Consider the following 15,712-nt stretch of genomic DNA (forward strand, 5'->3'; position numbering starts at 1 on the left):
CATCAACATCTAATGTACATGTCTTTCAAGGCAAGCTGGGTCAGAAATTCATATAAAACTTTTTTTTTTTTGTAATGCAAACCAGAATGCCCATGCTGCAGCTTGCTGACCAGATCCAATCCACTGTAACAATTTATCTGGCCAGCCGCCCACTCTTTGCTGTCCTCTCCAGTGGCAAATTAGATATGGGAAGGAAGCAGCAAGGGCTAGGGGATTTACTCTCACATCTGATTTCCCACCGCTGTGTTTCCTAAGAACCTGCAGCCTCCGCTCTATCAAAAAACTGGGCAGAAATTATCAGGCAGTAGTGACGGTGCTCATGTAACTGTTACAAGCCTGTTAATATATGTGAATTTTGCTCCATGTCTGTCAGCATGACTGTATATTACCCACACATCTCTGTTACAACGCATACATGCTCCATCCTAACGCAGTTTATCCACCCGGCTACAGACATTGTCATCTGTAGTCCACACCCTCCATAACAAATGTTGCTCCCTGGAGAGGCTGGGCACTAGTTCTCCAAATCAACAGGTTTCACACCAATCCAGGCAACAAATACCTTAAACTGGGGTGAGTTTCTGCCTTTCAAAACAGGTACAGTTCACCGAGGAAGGCTCGCCATGCTCACTGAGTAGCATTTAACTGTAAGTTGAGAGTGACTGCTAGCTGCCACCACAACTCGATCAGGGCATGCATACTAATGCTTTTGGACTGCTGCCATATTATCCATATATGTTTTATTATAGCTCATCTCCTTAATGTGCAAGACATTTATCTTTGATTCTTTCAAAATGAGAAAGAAAAAACCCTGATACTGTAGAACTGGTTTTAGCACAGTTCAGACTATTTAAACTGGGTCACTGTAAGCTCTTCAAGCAGATGTTTCTTTGTCATCAGATACAAGTAACAGCTCTGAGTTATTTTTTGCCTTATTAACAAACTTTTCTGAAAGGTAAGGGCTAGAATTTCTAATAACAATCAGGAAACTTCTATCCACAGTTTTTCCATTTATCAGCAGAAGATTTCAGAATTAAAAAATACAGAAAAAGAATTTTGCCTATTGAATCATCCTCTCCATTTTACTGAGCCTTACAACAAGCATATGGATCAGTAAGTAAAAAGACAACAGTGACTGAACCTGAGCAGAAGAAATCTAATCACATGAATCAACCTACTGGCTTCAACACTAGTTAGTCATGGGGCGGGGGACGGGGACGACGGGGGGAATGGACAGATGGATGATAGGACAAACACAAAACTTGCAAAATTGAGTCCACAAATTCAAGAGCAGATTGATGACCATGACTGATGGGGGGGGGGGGATAAAATAAGAAAATCTCACAAACACCAATCAATCATCATTAGAAATATGAAGATCTTCCCATTCCTTTGGTAGACAGTGAAATCAAGGAATGCAAATAAGAAAAAGTATTATTTCAAGAACAATGAAGGCTCATTCATACATGCTTTTTGGAACAAAGCTACTGGATTGTATTCTGTTACTTAAAAAAAAATTAAAACAACCCCTTCCCAATATGGTTTTTTTGCAGACAAACTGAATCAGATGTCCTGCAAGAACATAATTCATTCTAGAAACCTGAGCATCAGTGGTGTGGAAAAACAAAAAACCAAACAAACAAAAAAACTGTACACTCAAATTAACTTGACTAATTACTCATAAAAATTTACCAACCCTCATGGAAACAGGATTTACTAGTCTTTCATAATGGTAAAGAACATGTAGAAAATTCTTTAATCCACCCATCAAGAAAACAACTTTCCACTTCTCAGTTGTTTGAAACAGGAAATAAATCTAATAAAGCACTTTAAATGTAAGCAACTTCTAAAGTCGTACTTTCTCACAACCACTAACACGACATACAAATGTCACACAACGTCATTCACCAAGACAGAAACGCTGGTTAGACATTACATGCATTGTATACACCACACTACCAATGCCCACAAGAAAAACGGCAGGAAAGGGCCAAAACCTCCAACTAATTTTCTTCTGTACTTACACAGTTGAGCTCTTCCATCAGAGTAGTTGGGTTTCAGTTTTTTAGTAGTAGTCTGTATGGGTTCACTAAAAGCACAGTACAAACCTGGACATGGATTTGAACTCTGGTTTCTGGGTCTATCTCTATATGGTAGAAGTGAATGAACTCTTTCGCAGCTGCACATGGCATTTACACTCTCCTACTTTCTCCTCTGTCCCTGCTCCCCCCCCTCCCAATTTGTTGCCAAAACAAGGACATAGGACACAACATCCTCATGCTTTTTTTAAAACAATTTAAAAGTTCTAACAAGTAAGGCTTACAACCTGCTGAACTTGATAATGTCCCCATAGAAGATTTTTCCTCTTTAGTCAGATGTAACACACCGTAAGTCTAGTTCTGTGGATGTAAACAAAAACATTGAGAGTGTGCAGTAGAAGACTGCCTATTCAAAATACAACTCATTTCAGAAAAAAAAGTTCTTGGCAGTGCATAGCTTGATGTTTAGATGATGGCTTTACATGGAGAAAGATGCAGAAGTTTTTTTAGTTATTTCTAATAGGGATGCTCTTTGGCCAGAACAGATGTCTGTGACAGAGCTGGGGAGCGTAAGAGGCTGAACACTGCTGTTCCCCTGAGAAGGGAAGGAGCTGTTCCTGGAGAGGGAAGCCACGTTGGACAACGAAGCTGCCTCCTGCGGAGGCTGGCAGGTAAGCGGCGAGACCTGGGGTCTGCTGGTTCACCCCTCCAGAGCAGCCACCAGCACAGCTGAGCACCTGGGTTACTCTCTTCTCTTCTAACGGCCAAAGAGAAAAGCACAAACCAAAGCGCAGAGTTACAGTTTTCCATCAAGTTCTGTCTCACATAACAAAATGTTTGCTACAGGTAAACATAGCTGCAAATCCTCCCATGAAACTCAGATTTTGCCATGCCAAACTTGGCTTTTCATCACCAAATTTTTCTTTTTTACAAGTTTCTGGAAAAACTTACCCTGGGAGAAGATAAGAGAGGGAGTATATTTTAAATAATCGGCACTAAAAAAGTCTGAAGGATACAGCTGCTGCAGGCAAACGAGAAAAAATGTTGATTCTCATTTTTGATGTAAAGAAGAATACAGATGTCAACAAAAGACAAAAAAAGGTGATACGTGACCTTAGACATTCGTAATGAAGATGTTAAAGGATCCAGGTTGATTTGTCATCAGGAAAGAAGATATTCTGAGATGACTTAGACATTTTCAAAGTTACATAAAGTAACTGATTGAAAATACAAGTAAATACATAGGTCCTGCAGAAGTATTTAATGCTAAGGGTAGTGGAATAAACAACTACAGGTGGTGACTGAAGCAGAAAGTTTAAATGAGTCCAAGAAAGACCAAAATTAGTTTCCAAATTAACGATGGAGCAGCAGCTTCAAAACCAGTCACTTCATGCAAGGTAAGTCTTAACATTACATGCCATCATTTTAGTGCATCTTTTAGGTCTTTAATATTGTACACCATTTGCCTTTATTAAAAAAGTAGGTTGTACATCCATTTTATTAAAACACTACAACGATTAATCTCAAAAAGTAAAAACTGACACCATACCAAACATGCAGCACTCGTGCATGGATTGGACCAGCCTTCCCAAAAAATCACATTTTATATGGACCCAGGCCTCAGATAAGACTGAAAAGCATCCTGAAAAATATGGTCCCTGGTACTACAGCTGCCCCAGGCTGAAACCCACATACCCAGCCAGGTCTGACATCTTTCCCACCTCATTTTCCTCCCCTCGGTTACACAAGTGGAATCATTACACAGTCCAAGGCGGGGAGACTATTTCAGCTTCAATCTGGGCCTGCAAGATGACCTGAATACAGACCTCCGCAGCTATGCTGAGCTTGGGCACTGTCAAAACTTTGTCCTAAGCTCTCAAAACATTTGATGCTGCTTCTACTATTTTCAAGACCTAACTCAATAGCAGACCTGTTTGAATATGCCTTGAAAGGAATGCAGAAGACATACAGGAAAGCGAACAGTGGTTAGAGGTACTGTTGGGCCAAATAGTATAAATGGAGGCTATTTTAAAAAAAAAAAAAAAAAAAAAAAAGAAACAGATTTAAAAGAAAAGGCAAGGATTCAGAAAAAAAACGAACAAAAACCATGAAGAAAGCACATCATCCCAAACAAAGAAAATAAGCAATAGCAAAATGAAAAGCAGGGAGATTAAGAACTAAAAAACTAAGTCAGATTTAATCCAAATACTTTCAGTCAGCCATGTTGCAACACTACTGTTGCATTATTTCCTACACTTTAATCAGCACAGACTCACCAAAATAGCTCTATGTTAATCCACATGAGTTTGGTTGTGCTACTCCGCTCTATAGATTACATCCTCATCTTTCCCAGGAATGAGAGACTTACTAGGGTTTGGTCATATAACGTGGCTCATCACCTTGTGCACTTTTTGGACCAACAGAGCCGCTTTCTCTCAGACCTCTCCAACCTTCTCAGCAGCACCTTCTTCAAACTTTTCCAAGTCAGTGCCTGAGTCACTCACAGCCTCAGTACAAGAGCAATTCCTCAATGGCTGAAGGTCCGAACACATACATGAGGATGGCGAGAAGACATGGCGGGAGGGTGGCAGAAAAGGGCGAAAAAAATAAGGGAAGAATAAGAGAAAAAAAAAAAGTGGTGTTTCCAAATAGGGAGTGCCTATTGGAAAAGGAGAACCACTGCTTTAAAATATAAAACTTTAGGCTTTAAAATGCATTAGGTGAAGAATCAGCCTTAGTAGTCAATTAGCCAGCTTTACTAGGTATGAGTCTGGCTGCTATTATTACTTGAGCTTTCTCCACCCCTGCCCTCCCCCCTATCACAGTTTCATTGTGAAAGAATTTAATTATTATTTTCATTACCAGATGCACACATTATAAAATGAGCCTGCACAGAGACAATGAGCACTTTAAGAAAATAGGTGTAATAATGAGAATGATCTGTTTATGTTTTTTTGCAATAAAAATGAAGTCACTCTCAAGAAGGCTGCCTTTTAAAATGTACTTTAATAAAATAATTTCATAAGTCATAACACTAAATTTGACACCCCTCCTTTTCTTAAAAAAGGATTAGTCCAGTGCCTTGAATTTTAATAAAACTTCAAATCAAAACAAGTTTTTTTATTAGCTTCCCTATCAAAAATTTCCTGAAAAATTTAACTTGAGCACATTTCACAGTAACAGAATATTAAAACTGTTCTGTTTTAAAAAAAAAAAAAAAAAATCAGTTCCAGAGACATCCATTATACTGTGTACCCAGAGAAATAATACTGCAGCCACCATATAATATGCTGGTATTTCAAATAAACCGCGGGAAAAATTGAGAGGAAAAAAATTACATTGAGTTTGCAAGTAAAATAAAGTTACATGATTTATTTAGGAGTTCTGCAGCATAAACAAAAATCTCAAAGCCCTAAAGTAATAAAAGCAGATTTGTATGGATATGATAGAAACAAGTGAGAGAATGGTAACATCTGCATATTACTTATAGTCCAAACAAAAGATTAAAATTACTTACTTTTAGTAATAACAAGAGTTCTTGTATTTTATGTGGCCCTATTTAACGATACAGCACAACACTCCAATTTCACCCAGGAACCAGCTTCAATAGATCATTTACTTTTCACAGCCCACCAAATGTGTGCTAGTTGATTTACAGGTAAGCACCAAGCCTGTCACCAGAACGTACGCTCTGCTCTCCAGTAACAGCATCCCTGTGGAGCTCACCGTCTGACCACTTGTCACATCTACACATGCTCACCTGTAAATCAATCACTGCTAGATGAGGGCAATTCAATGGGATACTACTTCCAGCTCTTTGAAGGTGCTTCCTGCTCAAGAGCTACGTGAACCATACACGTGCTCACATCTTGCCAGTGATGCTGCAGGACCCAGCCTCGTAGCTCAATCCACCACTGGTGTCCATGTACACTGACACAAGAGAAGCAACGAGTCACAACCGGTTTGCTTCTGCTGCCCATGAAGAGATGGCACAGGGGTGATGCCCTGCAATGCTTCAGCATGAATCGTTAGCCCTACCTGGGCAGATCTCTGGAGGCCCTGGAATGCCAACTTCCATTTTGAAAAGGTGGTGAGTCTTTACTCAACTAGGATGGAGGGCATCTGACACTTAACCACAAGCCATAATAACAGAGCACCCTTGCCTTTCCATTCTTAGATGTGGACACCAAGCCAGAATTCACTTGACCAAATAAAGATGTTTACAGTGTAGGTGTCTGTATCTGAACAGGTCATGTTAGTCTCCCTGTACAGCCCATGGGAAGAACTAGGCTCTTCTACTGAACTCATCCTATAGCACATGTCTAAAGGAGGTCAAATGAATCACACCCTAAAAGTGCCTGTTTCTGTACCCTGCCTGGTAAGAGTTCTACAGGGTTCCTGTATCTCTGTGCTGAGTATACATAGGGTCTTCCCCCCACCTTCTACTCAAGAGGTAGACATCTATAACACAGGTGAGAGAAATTCCACACTATGTCCTAGCACCATCTCAATCCTCTTCATTTAAGAATCAGTAACAAAACACTGATTGTGTAAGTTTTGAGTTTCCCACTCAATACAGTGGATGCCTGCTAGTGGGAAACACCAGTCCTTCACATAACTGCTTTTAGTTACATGACAGTAATTAGCATGTTTATTTCAACATATTTGGCGGCTTGCACCTATTCCTTCAGTACTTTTCCCCTCAGATGTCGCAAGAATTGCCTCACTCCAGGTAGTAACTCTTCTCATTAGCATAGAAACTTCCTCTCTTCATTACTAGTCTTTGAAAAAGACTTACAAAAAGATCTTTCCCTTTAGGTGTGACCTATGTATTTTCTTCTAGTTTATTTCCTTTAAGTTTTCCATTTCTTAAGCCTTTTTTTTTTTGTTCTACATTAAAAAAAAAAAAAAAAAGTATTACCCAAAATCCACTGAAACCATTGAATCCTCAGTTGACTTTGAATCAAGCCACCTGATCAGGTTTATCATCTCTGTTACCTCTTATTTTTCCTTACAGAGTCATCTTTTTTTATTGCATAGTCAAGAACCAAAATTATGGGTATTCTCAAGTTCTCTAATTCTACTTCTGTTTTATTTCCTAACCTTTTCCAGAAACAAGTAACTTTTTTCCTTATTTCTAATCTCTTTAATTCCTCCCCTTACTTCTCTTAAACCATGTTCCTGAGGCTCTCTAGAAGCCAGACCGACAGGAAAAGCGTTAAAACGTGTTCAGGAAAGGGAGGTGGCTAGACTTTTTCTACCCTGTCCAAAGCAGACATGCAAGCTGAACTCTCTCAGCCTGTAGGACCAGGCAGTCTCTCACCTGAGCAAAAAGAGGCACGATGTAGCTGTACTGTTAGAAACTGGTCCCAGCTCCCTGAACTGAAGTTTAGGGCTTTAGATCAAATTTATCTCCCCTCCTCCTCCCTCATACCCTTCTATAACCATAGTCATCTTGGCTGGCTGTTGGGCATTTGCCAATAAACGTTCAGACATCTTGCAGAAGTTGTAAGAGAACAGAGTTTTTCCAGGCCAAAGTTATGACTGTGTTTATATTCCAACAGTTCACTCCAGCTTTAGTATGCAGTTGTCATGCAGCACTCCAGACAAAACCCTTCCTTCTCAAAAATCACTTTTGCTTCCAAACATTTTTCTTCACTGACCAATCTCATCAGAAATGGCATGGCTAGGAAAAAAGCATCAAACACCTTCTTGTGGGGTAAATCAGGCCCTATTACAGTCTATTCTGCTGTGAGGCTTGGGAATGGTACTTTAAGCTTAAAGAACTTGGTGATGGCTTTTAATGGTTTGACAAATCTCCTTTCCCAGCAGGAAGGAAGCTTTCTGTGCCTGGCAGTGAACTACAGTCTTCCACAAAGCTGAAAGAAAACAGCACTTACCTAAATTTAACTTACCATACTTTCAAACTGGTCTGTGTGAGGAAACGTCTTTTGCCTTCATTTCATGCAAAACGTTCAATTATATTCTCTCAGGAAAAAGGCCCTTTTATGTACAAAGGCATGTATGCTACTTTTTCTGTAAAGTATATTTCACTTGTCTTCTCACATGGCTGAAATGGAAAATCTTAGTGTAGTGATTATAAACCCACATTAACCTGCCTTTCTTCAGGGGCAAAGGAGAACAGGAGAAGCACTGAACAATTGTCATCTCCGTAGGCAAAGAAATAAGATAGGCCTGGCGCTGAGCCCGCTCAGCAAGCTGACTCCACCAGACCAGGTTGGGAGCACATTCCACAGTCAAAAGTCCTTCTCGAAGAACTTCCTGCCAATGGCTACTTGACATTAAAAACTAGGATGATCTAGGTCAAGTATCCCGGTTGACATTAATTGCCATGTTGGATCAAAAAAAGCAGGCAGCCTCTCAGCTGGAGTTCAAGTCACATTATGCTTAAAAGCAATCAAGGCCAAAACCTTGAATTGCACCCAGAAGCCAAACGGAAGCCAACGCAGCTGTTGTAGAACTGCCCGAGCATGTTCTCGCCACCCATGCCCTCTCCGCAGACAGGCAGCTGCCTACTTCTCAAACTGAAGCTTTGTAGCACTGGTCAAGTGCAGCCTCAAGAACAGGCTAGCCTGTAGCCTCACACGGAGGTCACAGTGGCGGAGATTGCCACCATGACATGGAGCCCCCGTAAGTACGCTTTTCTATGTCCTGATGCAGAAGGCTAGGAGGCTGCTGGCTGCACATACCTCAGAACAACAGCAAATCACAAAATGCTTATGTAAAAGGACAGATGAAACAGTCTAGTTTCTAGTAAACTAGTACTACCTGCCTTTAGTGCTTTAACCTCTATTGGCTACTACTTTTATCTCCACGTACTCTGAAGGCAAAGCATGTGCAATGTCCAACTGGAAAGGAAAGATGACCTGGAAAAGCAAGTCATCTTTTTATTGACAAGAGCACCAGACTGGATGACTCTGGATGACTCTGAATTATCCAGAGAAGTCAACAAATGCTTCAGAACACCATGTGCAAGAGTGTTGGCTGAAAAGAAAAATAAAAAAAACAAACAAACCCCCAAAACACACACCCCACCACCACCACCACTCCCAAAGACAGAGAAGGATTGCTTTTTTTTTTTTTTGCTTTTCTGTTTTTTAAACAGAAAATGCAATTCTGTTGGACTAGTATACGAAATAAAAATGACTGGAAGGTGACTTTTTTGAAGGCAAAGTATGTAACAGTGCTGAGGAAGAATCTGGAGAAAGAGAAAGCAGTATCAAAACGGATCAGCACTCCAAGGAGAGTCACAAACATACATACATGAGTTTTTGTAAGGGGACGGACAGACAGACACCCCACAGTAACCAAGTAGTCAAAGTTATCACTGTTGATGAGGCAACGGCCAGAATAAAGGATTTAAAAAAAGTGAAACATTCATCTGATATCAAAGATCTCAGATGATTTTTTTTTTAAGGGAATATGGTTAATTAGGAACAGTAGTAATTTTGAGAATGCACCTTACTAATGCAAACAAGGAAGAGAGAATTCAAATTCACATTTTCAATCCCAGAGTTATCATCGTGGCCAATGCCAAGAAGGTCAGATTCTAGAACCACTGTTCATGCTGAGGAGTATCTCCTTCCACATATTCTTCCAATTATTTCCAAAACATTACTTACAGTAGATGAATAACATTTCAATGTATATAATGAGTTCACGTAAAGAAAAGAGGCAACTCCATGAGCTCTTGCCTTTAATATATTTTCCAAAGCTACAGCTGGAACAGAAAACAGCCAGGGGCTCATCTTACTTACGCACACAGCTTGAACAACACGGCCTTTTACACAATAGAGGTAAAAGGAACAGATTAATTTTTAAAGAGTAAAAGATCAAAATACATAGTTTTACTCCAGAACTCATAGCAGGTTTCCAAATTGTAATCAATATTTTCCTTTGCATTTAAGCACTGCTGAATCTTAATGCTTTTTAAGTGCCAGAAAAAATAATTTTATTATAGATAACTGTATTAGAGTCTGACTGTAGTTTTGATGTTCCTTGCCAACCCAATATGGGTTAAGTGCCCATTTGTACTGTTATAAAACTTCTTTACATTGCTGTAACACAATAGCTCAAGCGACAGACCCTGAGCTAATATTTAGCTTACAACTGGATAGCTACATGTAGACCCAAACACAGCTGGAAAACCAAAAGTCTGCAGCAAGTCCAACCATATTTGTATTATTTTATTCAAAAGATTAAGAATACAGGTGTTGAAATATACTTTTCAAAGCAGGAACATTTGAAAGAAGTAATGTATCAGTCAAGCCAACTATTTGGCAATTACAGCACGTGCAGCACTATGGACCATTGACAGCTCAGTTAGTCCAATGACAACACAAAAAGACTTCCCTCCCCAGCCCCCAAAGTACAAGCTCTTTAGCTAGTAAAGATACCTAACACTGAATAAATTTTCTGAATAACTTACAATTTCACATTTGGTCCAAAATTGTTTGCATCAAGGATAATTTTCTAAAAATCCAGCCAGTGCCATTTAAAAAACAAAACCAAACCCTAAAACAATGCCTTAAAATATTTTTTTTTTTCTCTCCTATACAGTGCATACTGTTTCAGACCCAGGTAAGGAATAAAATGTTCAAATATGGCAACAGTCAAAATTAACCCTAAAAGTACTTGTAATAAGAAGTACAAAACATTTTTCAATGTAAGCCAACAGGAATCACCACAGTCTGCCCGTATGAAAGGGAGAAAGCCTGGTGAATCCCCCACTGATCACATTTTAGAAACTTGAGCAGATCTTTCCCTTACCCATTTGGGCACTAGGAAAAGGTTCTTCACTGAGAGGGTGGTCGGTCACTGGAACAGGCTTCCCAGGGAAGTGACCACGCCACCAAGCCTGTCAGAGTTCAAGGAGCATCTGGACAATGCTCTTAGTCATACGGTTTAGTGTTAGGTAGTCCTGCGAGAAGCAGTGACTTGATAAGGCTTACAGGTCCCTTCCAGCTCGAGATATTCTATGATTCTGTACCCATATTTGCAGTCAACAAAACATTGATAACCTGTTAGTACTTTTCAAGGGGCTTTTTTAGTTTGGAAATACCCAATCATGCCTTTTCTGCTCTTTCATTCATACAAGGACATCAATACTTTGTGATAGGTCTCCTCCAGTCTTCAGAGCAAAGCTCTGGAACACTGCATATTGAACAGGTATTATGTACACAAATTCCCAGTGCAGACAACAGCTGCACAGATTAAAGATTGATGGCAGGAACCAAGAATACCAACCAGCAAATCCAACTTCTGTGTTAAAGGAAAAATGCCCCCAGAACTGCAGATCTCGGCATCCTTTGCTCAGTCCCGTTATGTGTGGCAGCCAGCTACATCCCAGCCATCTATAAAGGGACAGGCCAAGGTTTCACTCTGCTTTTGCACAGCCTGGAGTTGCCTTTCTGCATCAAGGAGAGAACCCAAACACTAGGACTATCCAGGACCCCTTAAGATGGCTAAAAAGGAGAAAGGTGGAAAGGGCTTCTTCAATTCAGTGCATTTGTGCTGAACACACAATGCAATACTGAAACCACAACATCACATCTCCCTTCATGATACACCTCTTCGGAAGTGCCCATTTCTGCTCACAGATTTATTAGTTTAGTGCAATCTAATCCTAAAGCCCCCTACCCTCATCTCTCTCCTACTGCTGTAAGTGATGCTTCTACACCATACGCACACAAAAAAACAGGAGGAGAGCACTGAAGGAATATTTATCTCATTTTGATTCAGGAGAAGCATTACAGTGAGTTGTTAATAATATGTTAGGGAGTTAAAAAACAAAATGCTTGTTTTTTCAGCAGCAGAGAAGCTATAGTCTTTCAAGCCACTTTTCTACAAATGGGCTATCAGCATTTCTACACAAATCTAACAAGTATGGAATTAACTCCTATACAGAACACTTCATTACTTGAAAAACAGACACTGCTTGCTTTTGCCATACCTCCCTAAGAATATCACTTTAGTTAAACAGTGTATGTTCTCTAAGCTATTAAATAAATTGATACATTTCAGTATTAGGAAAAAGGTTACTTTTTTTTTTTTTAAACACAAAACCTATAAAGTAGTAAACTAAAAAGCATATTTCCAATTTGTCTACTTACTGTTAATTCAGTTTGGCTATTAGCTAAGAATGTTTTCCTGTTTCTGAGTCAGAAAAGTCTCATGAACCTAAACTTACGAAATTGGATCCGCTTCTTGTGATTGATGCCTTCTTATCCAAGTTATACTAATGTTTTCATGTATACTACTATTTCTGCCTACAGCGTACTTTTGGATGACAGAATGGCTTGTTAGTTGGAATATGAATTTCATCAGTTTGTTCCACTTTTTTATCCTATAGGCAAACCTGTAAATAATTTAAGGCCTGTCCTCTTCATCACCTGTTATTACAAAACCTACAGGAAATGAGTGGTCTTCATAAATTTAGGTTTTCTGTCCGGGTTTTTTGTGTGTTTGGGTTTTTTTATTTAAATTAGTTTAGACTATCCAATGAGAAGTTATTGTGGTAATATGTGCCTTTTCATACAATACTAGGCTAGAATAGTCCCTTATTAACCATAGTAGAGAGTTGCATTTTACAATGAAAGAATGTAACACGTATGAGTCAGACTTCTGATTTAATAAAATTTCCTTTAGCAAAACTAGAGTAGAATATGTCATAAGCCTCACTCAAAAATATCCTCTACTTAAATACCTGATTATGTTTTTTCTTTACTTTGGAAAAGTGCTAAGAATAAATAAAATTGGAAAAGGAGCAAAGAAAGTGGAGGAAAAAACCCAGAAAGCTTCCAACACTGATACAGTCTCTTGAAAGGAAATGTTCTTGTTCAGAGAATCACCTAACATACTTAACTTGTGTTTTGTTTATCTATCTCTTGCTCCTGTTCTTGATCATCTAGCCTAGGCTCAGGTGAGCCAAGGGGGTGGGGGTAGTGATAACATAAAATAAAAATTAAAAAAACAAACAAACAAAAAACCCCCATCACTTCCAGTCCCCCACTTCCCTTTACTTCCACTTGTGCCCTCGGGCAAACATTTCCCTAAATATCCTCTACCTTCCCCCAACCCTGATCACTGACAGCACTCTCTTCCCTGATTCTGCAGTAAGCTGGCTCAAGTAATGAAGACAGCACAGACATTTCTATTTTTAATAGGACATAATTGCACCTCCTTAAACTGCTCCCAACAAGGTAATACCACTGTCTATGCCTGCACCAGTGAAGTAGCAGGGGTGATGGACCAGGCATAGGACTTCCTTGCTCAGTGAAACTGAGCTGTAGTATCAATCTGTGTACTTGGTCTTTATAGATAAGGATTCACTCTTGCTATTCTCTTTCACTTCCATATCTAATTAAGTGACTATGCCCAAGCTTTCCCTCACATACGCAACATCACCCTTCCGTGCAAGCAAAATCTCACATTATTTTACACTAGTTTAAAATGAAAACTGATTAGCAGAGGTTAGACAACCCTCACTGGTAACAATGTTGAATCCCAACTGCATTGGCCACATACACAGGAAACAGAGCATTTGCCTCTATATTATGAGGTCAAGTAAGAGAAGTACTTCAATTCTTCAGACTAAAGCACAGGTCAGGTTCTTGTTGTCTTCTAATCTCCACGTCTAGCAAGAAAAGAGAAAGAGATAAATATCCTTATTTTGGTTTTTTTTGTTTCTGAATGAAGACTATGTCTTGTGAGGGGGTTACTCGTTGTCTTATCTGGTCTTAGTTTTGTCCCTGACTAATACACAGGCTAGCCTAATGCACTGCACTGCTAGGAAGATGTTGCCATTCTTGCCAGTTTTATGCAAGCATCTTTTCCTATATTCTATCGTAATTCTATTGTTAAGTAATGCCTCCATGCAACTACAACCAGGTGTTTGTCAGTGCTAGACTGAACAACCTCCCAGGAACGCTGGCATAATCCTGCGGGCCTATGGGATGGGATATACTCTTGCCACAGGCCTCCCTTCTGGATGCTCACTCCAACTTAAGTCCCCACATTTTAGTCCCACACCTGTAAAATTTTAACAGTCCCATTCTTACTCTGTTTTAGTGTGTGCATGGGTTTTATGCTCCAAACACAGTGGAGTACTACTTCCAGCTACAATTTCTGTGCTCCTGTATTACAACACAATCATTAGCATATTTCCTTGGATACAATCTACTACTTCCAGCAAAAGGAAACTACAGTAACCAAGCCACCAACCCACAGGAGACCCTAGAGTTTCACCAATTTTCATGTTGAGCTCCCCCCTGGAATCAGTGCACAGTATGGTTAAGGGACTGACTATCCTCCTTGGAAAAGGCACATTTACTGCAATATAGCTACTAAAAGGAACAACTGAAATAAATTATAATTAGCATATTAAAATTGTTAGCTGTTTGGTCACAAACTCAGCCTTTAACTCAACAAAAGAGCTCGCTTTCTGCAGGCACAGTAGGACTATTTCCCCTAAATTTGGGTGTGTTCCACTTCAGTCTGATGTTCTCTCACACTCAGTATTGAAGTTTACAAGAAGAGAAGGAAGCAGTGAAAGCAAACAAAGACAGGTTTCCCTCATAAGAAGAATAAATATTTTTAAGCAACACAAATGTGCATTTTGGCATGTTGAAAGAGACACGTACAGCTATCCCTTTAAAGAGCCTCTTTCAGGACCAAAATCTTTTACATTCTCTTTCTTATAGATATATGTTCACATGCTCTCATCTATTTTTAGAATGTCCTTCCTAGATTAATTTTTAAACTTGAGTCTGGATACTTTTTACCCTCCTTCTGCCCAGATATCCCTGCTGAGCCTGTCCATTCCACTACTGGAGGCAGCAAGGACATGGAAGTGATCCTGCCAGAGGTTTGCATCCCACCCTTTCCTACTATGAGCAGAAAAACCAAAACAGGGAAAGAGTCACCCTTGTACGCAACAGGGCACAGCACTTACAGGCCAAGGCCTATAACTTCCTACAGCACGCATGCATGCTATTATATGTACTTTCTGTCACAGTAGGTGACAAAGCCATCTAATTAAATACTGCAAGGCTTAAAAGAAGAAAAAAAACCACAAACCAGCACTGTTTCCAATCTTTTACAGAAGAGAGTATAAATAAGCATATCTGCCTTCATTCATAAAGTAGCCAGCCCAGGCTTAGGCTTGACAGCATCTCTGTAACAGAATAAACCCACCACAGACTTTCTAGTATAAATACTTAACTAAACCTTCTGGCAGCTTTCTCTTTACTAGATATAATTCAATTTCTATAGCTTTAGCTATGCTTGATACAGCTCAAACGCAACAATTTTAACCAAAGTCTGTTTATATACTTTTATTTAGAAGGATCTTGTACCTGAAAGCCTGTATACAACACACATCTTTTGAAAGGAAAGAAAGACTTCAGACAACCAGCGGTGACAGTGTGAAATATTTAAGGAAGAAGTAAGTTGCTTTAGACTAAGCTAGCTCTTCCCATTCCACTTGCAAACAGCTGGAAAAAAAACAACTGTAACGGTGATTAAAGGCGGGGGGGGGTTTAACCAGCTATTTTAGTTTACATCAGCTAACCAATGAGCAGTACCTGCAGACCAAAACTCAAGCAGCCACTGATGGATGTTAAAGCCCCTCCCCAGAGGTGGGAAGTACAGCA

The 15,712-nt window shown here is 39.6% G+C and overlaps 2 protein-coding genes across 12 annotated transcripts in view; one reads left to right on the forward strand and one right to left on the reverse strand.

Moving 5' to 3' along the window:
• NRIP1 (nuclear receptor interacting protein 1) overlaps window positions 1-15,712 on the reverse strand; it is a 102,098-nt gene that overhangs the window by 44,869 nt on the left and 41,517 nt on the right. For 2 of the 11 annotated variants that reach the window (XR_003924303.1, XR_005932889.1), the window contains one exon: window positions 11,420-13,695. The exons of 7 other annotated variants lie outside the window; for them this stretch is intronic. The gene's annotated coding sequence lies outside the window, so the exon portion shown is untranslated. Of the gene's footprint in view, window positions 1-5,799; window positions 5,819-8,700; window positions 8,712-9,101; window positions 9,107-11,419; window positions 13,696-15,712 lie in introns of those variants that run through there. 2 more of the 11 variants (XR_003924302.1, XM_041124965.1) reach the window with 2 other exon arrangements.
• The window catches only part of LOC115343862 (basic salivary proline-rich protein 1-like), a 41,327-nt gene continuing 29,013 nt past the window's right edge, over window positions 3,399-15,712 (forward strand). Inside the window, exon 1 of the mRNA XM_041124962.1 lies at window positions 3,399-3,436. Coding sequence (XP_040980896.1) covers window positions 3,399-3,436 — 38 coding nt within the window. The remainder of the gene's footprint in view (window positions 3,437-15,712) is intronic.

Source organism: Aquila chrysaetos, chromosome 7 (assembly GCF_900496995.4).
Source record: "Aquila chrysaetos chrysaetos chromosome 7, bAquChr1.4, whole genome shotgun sequence".
NCBI lineage: Eukaryota > Metazoa > Chordata > Aves > Accipitriformes > Accipitridae > Aquila > Aquila chrysaetos.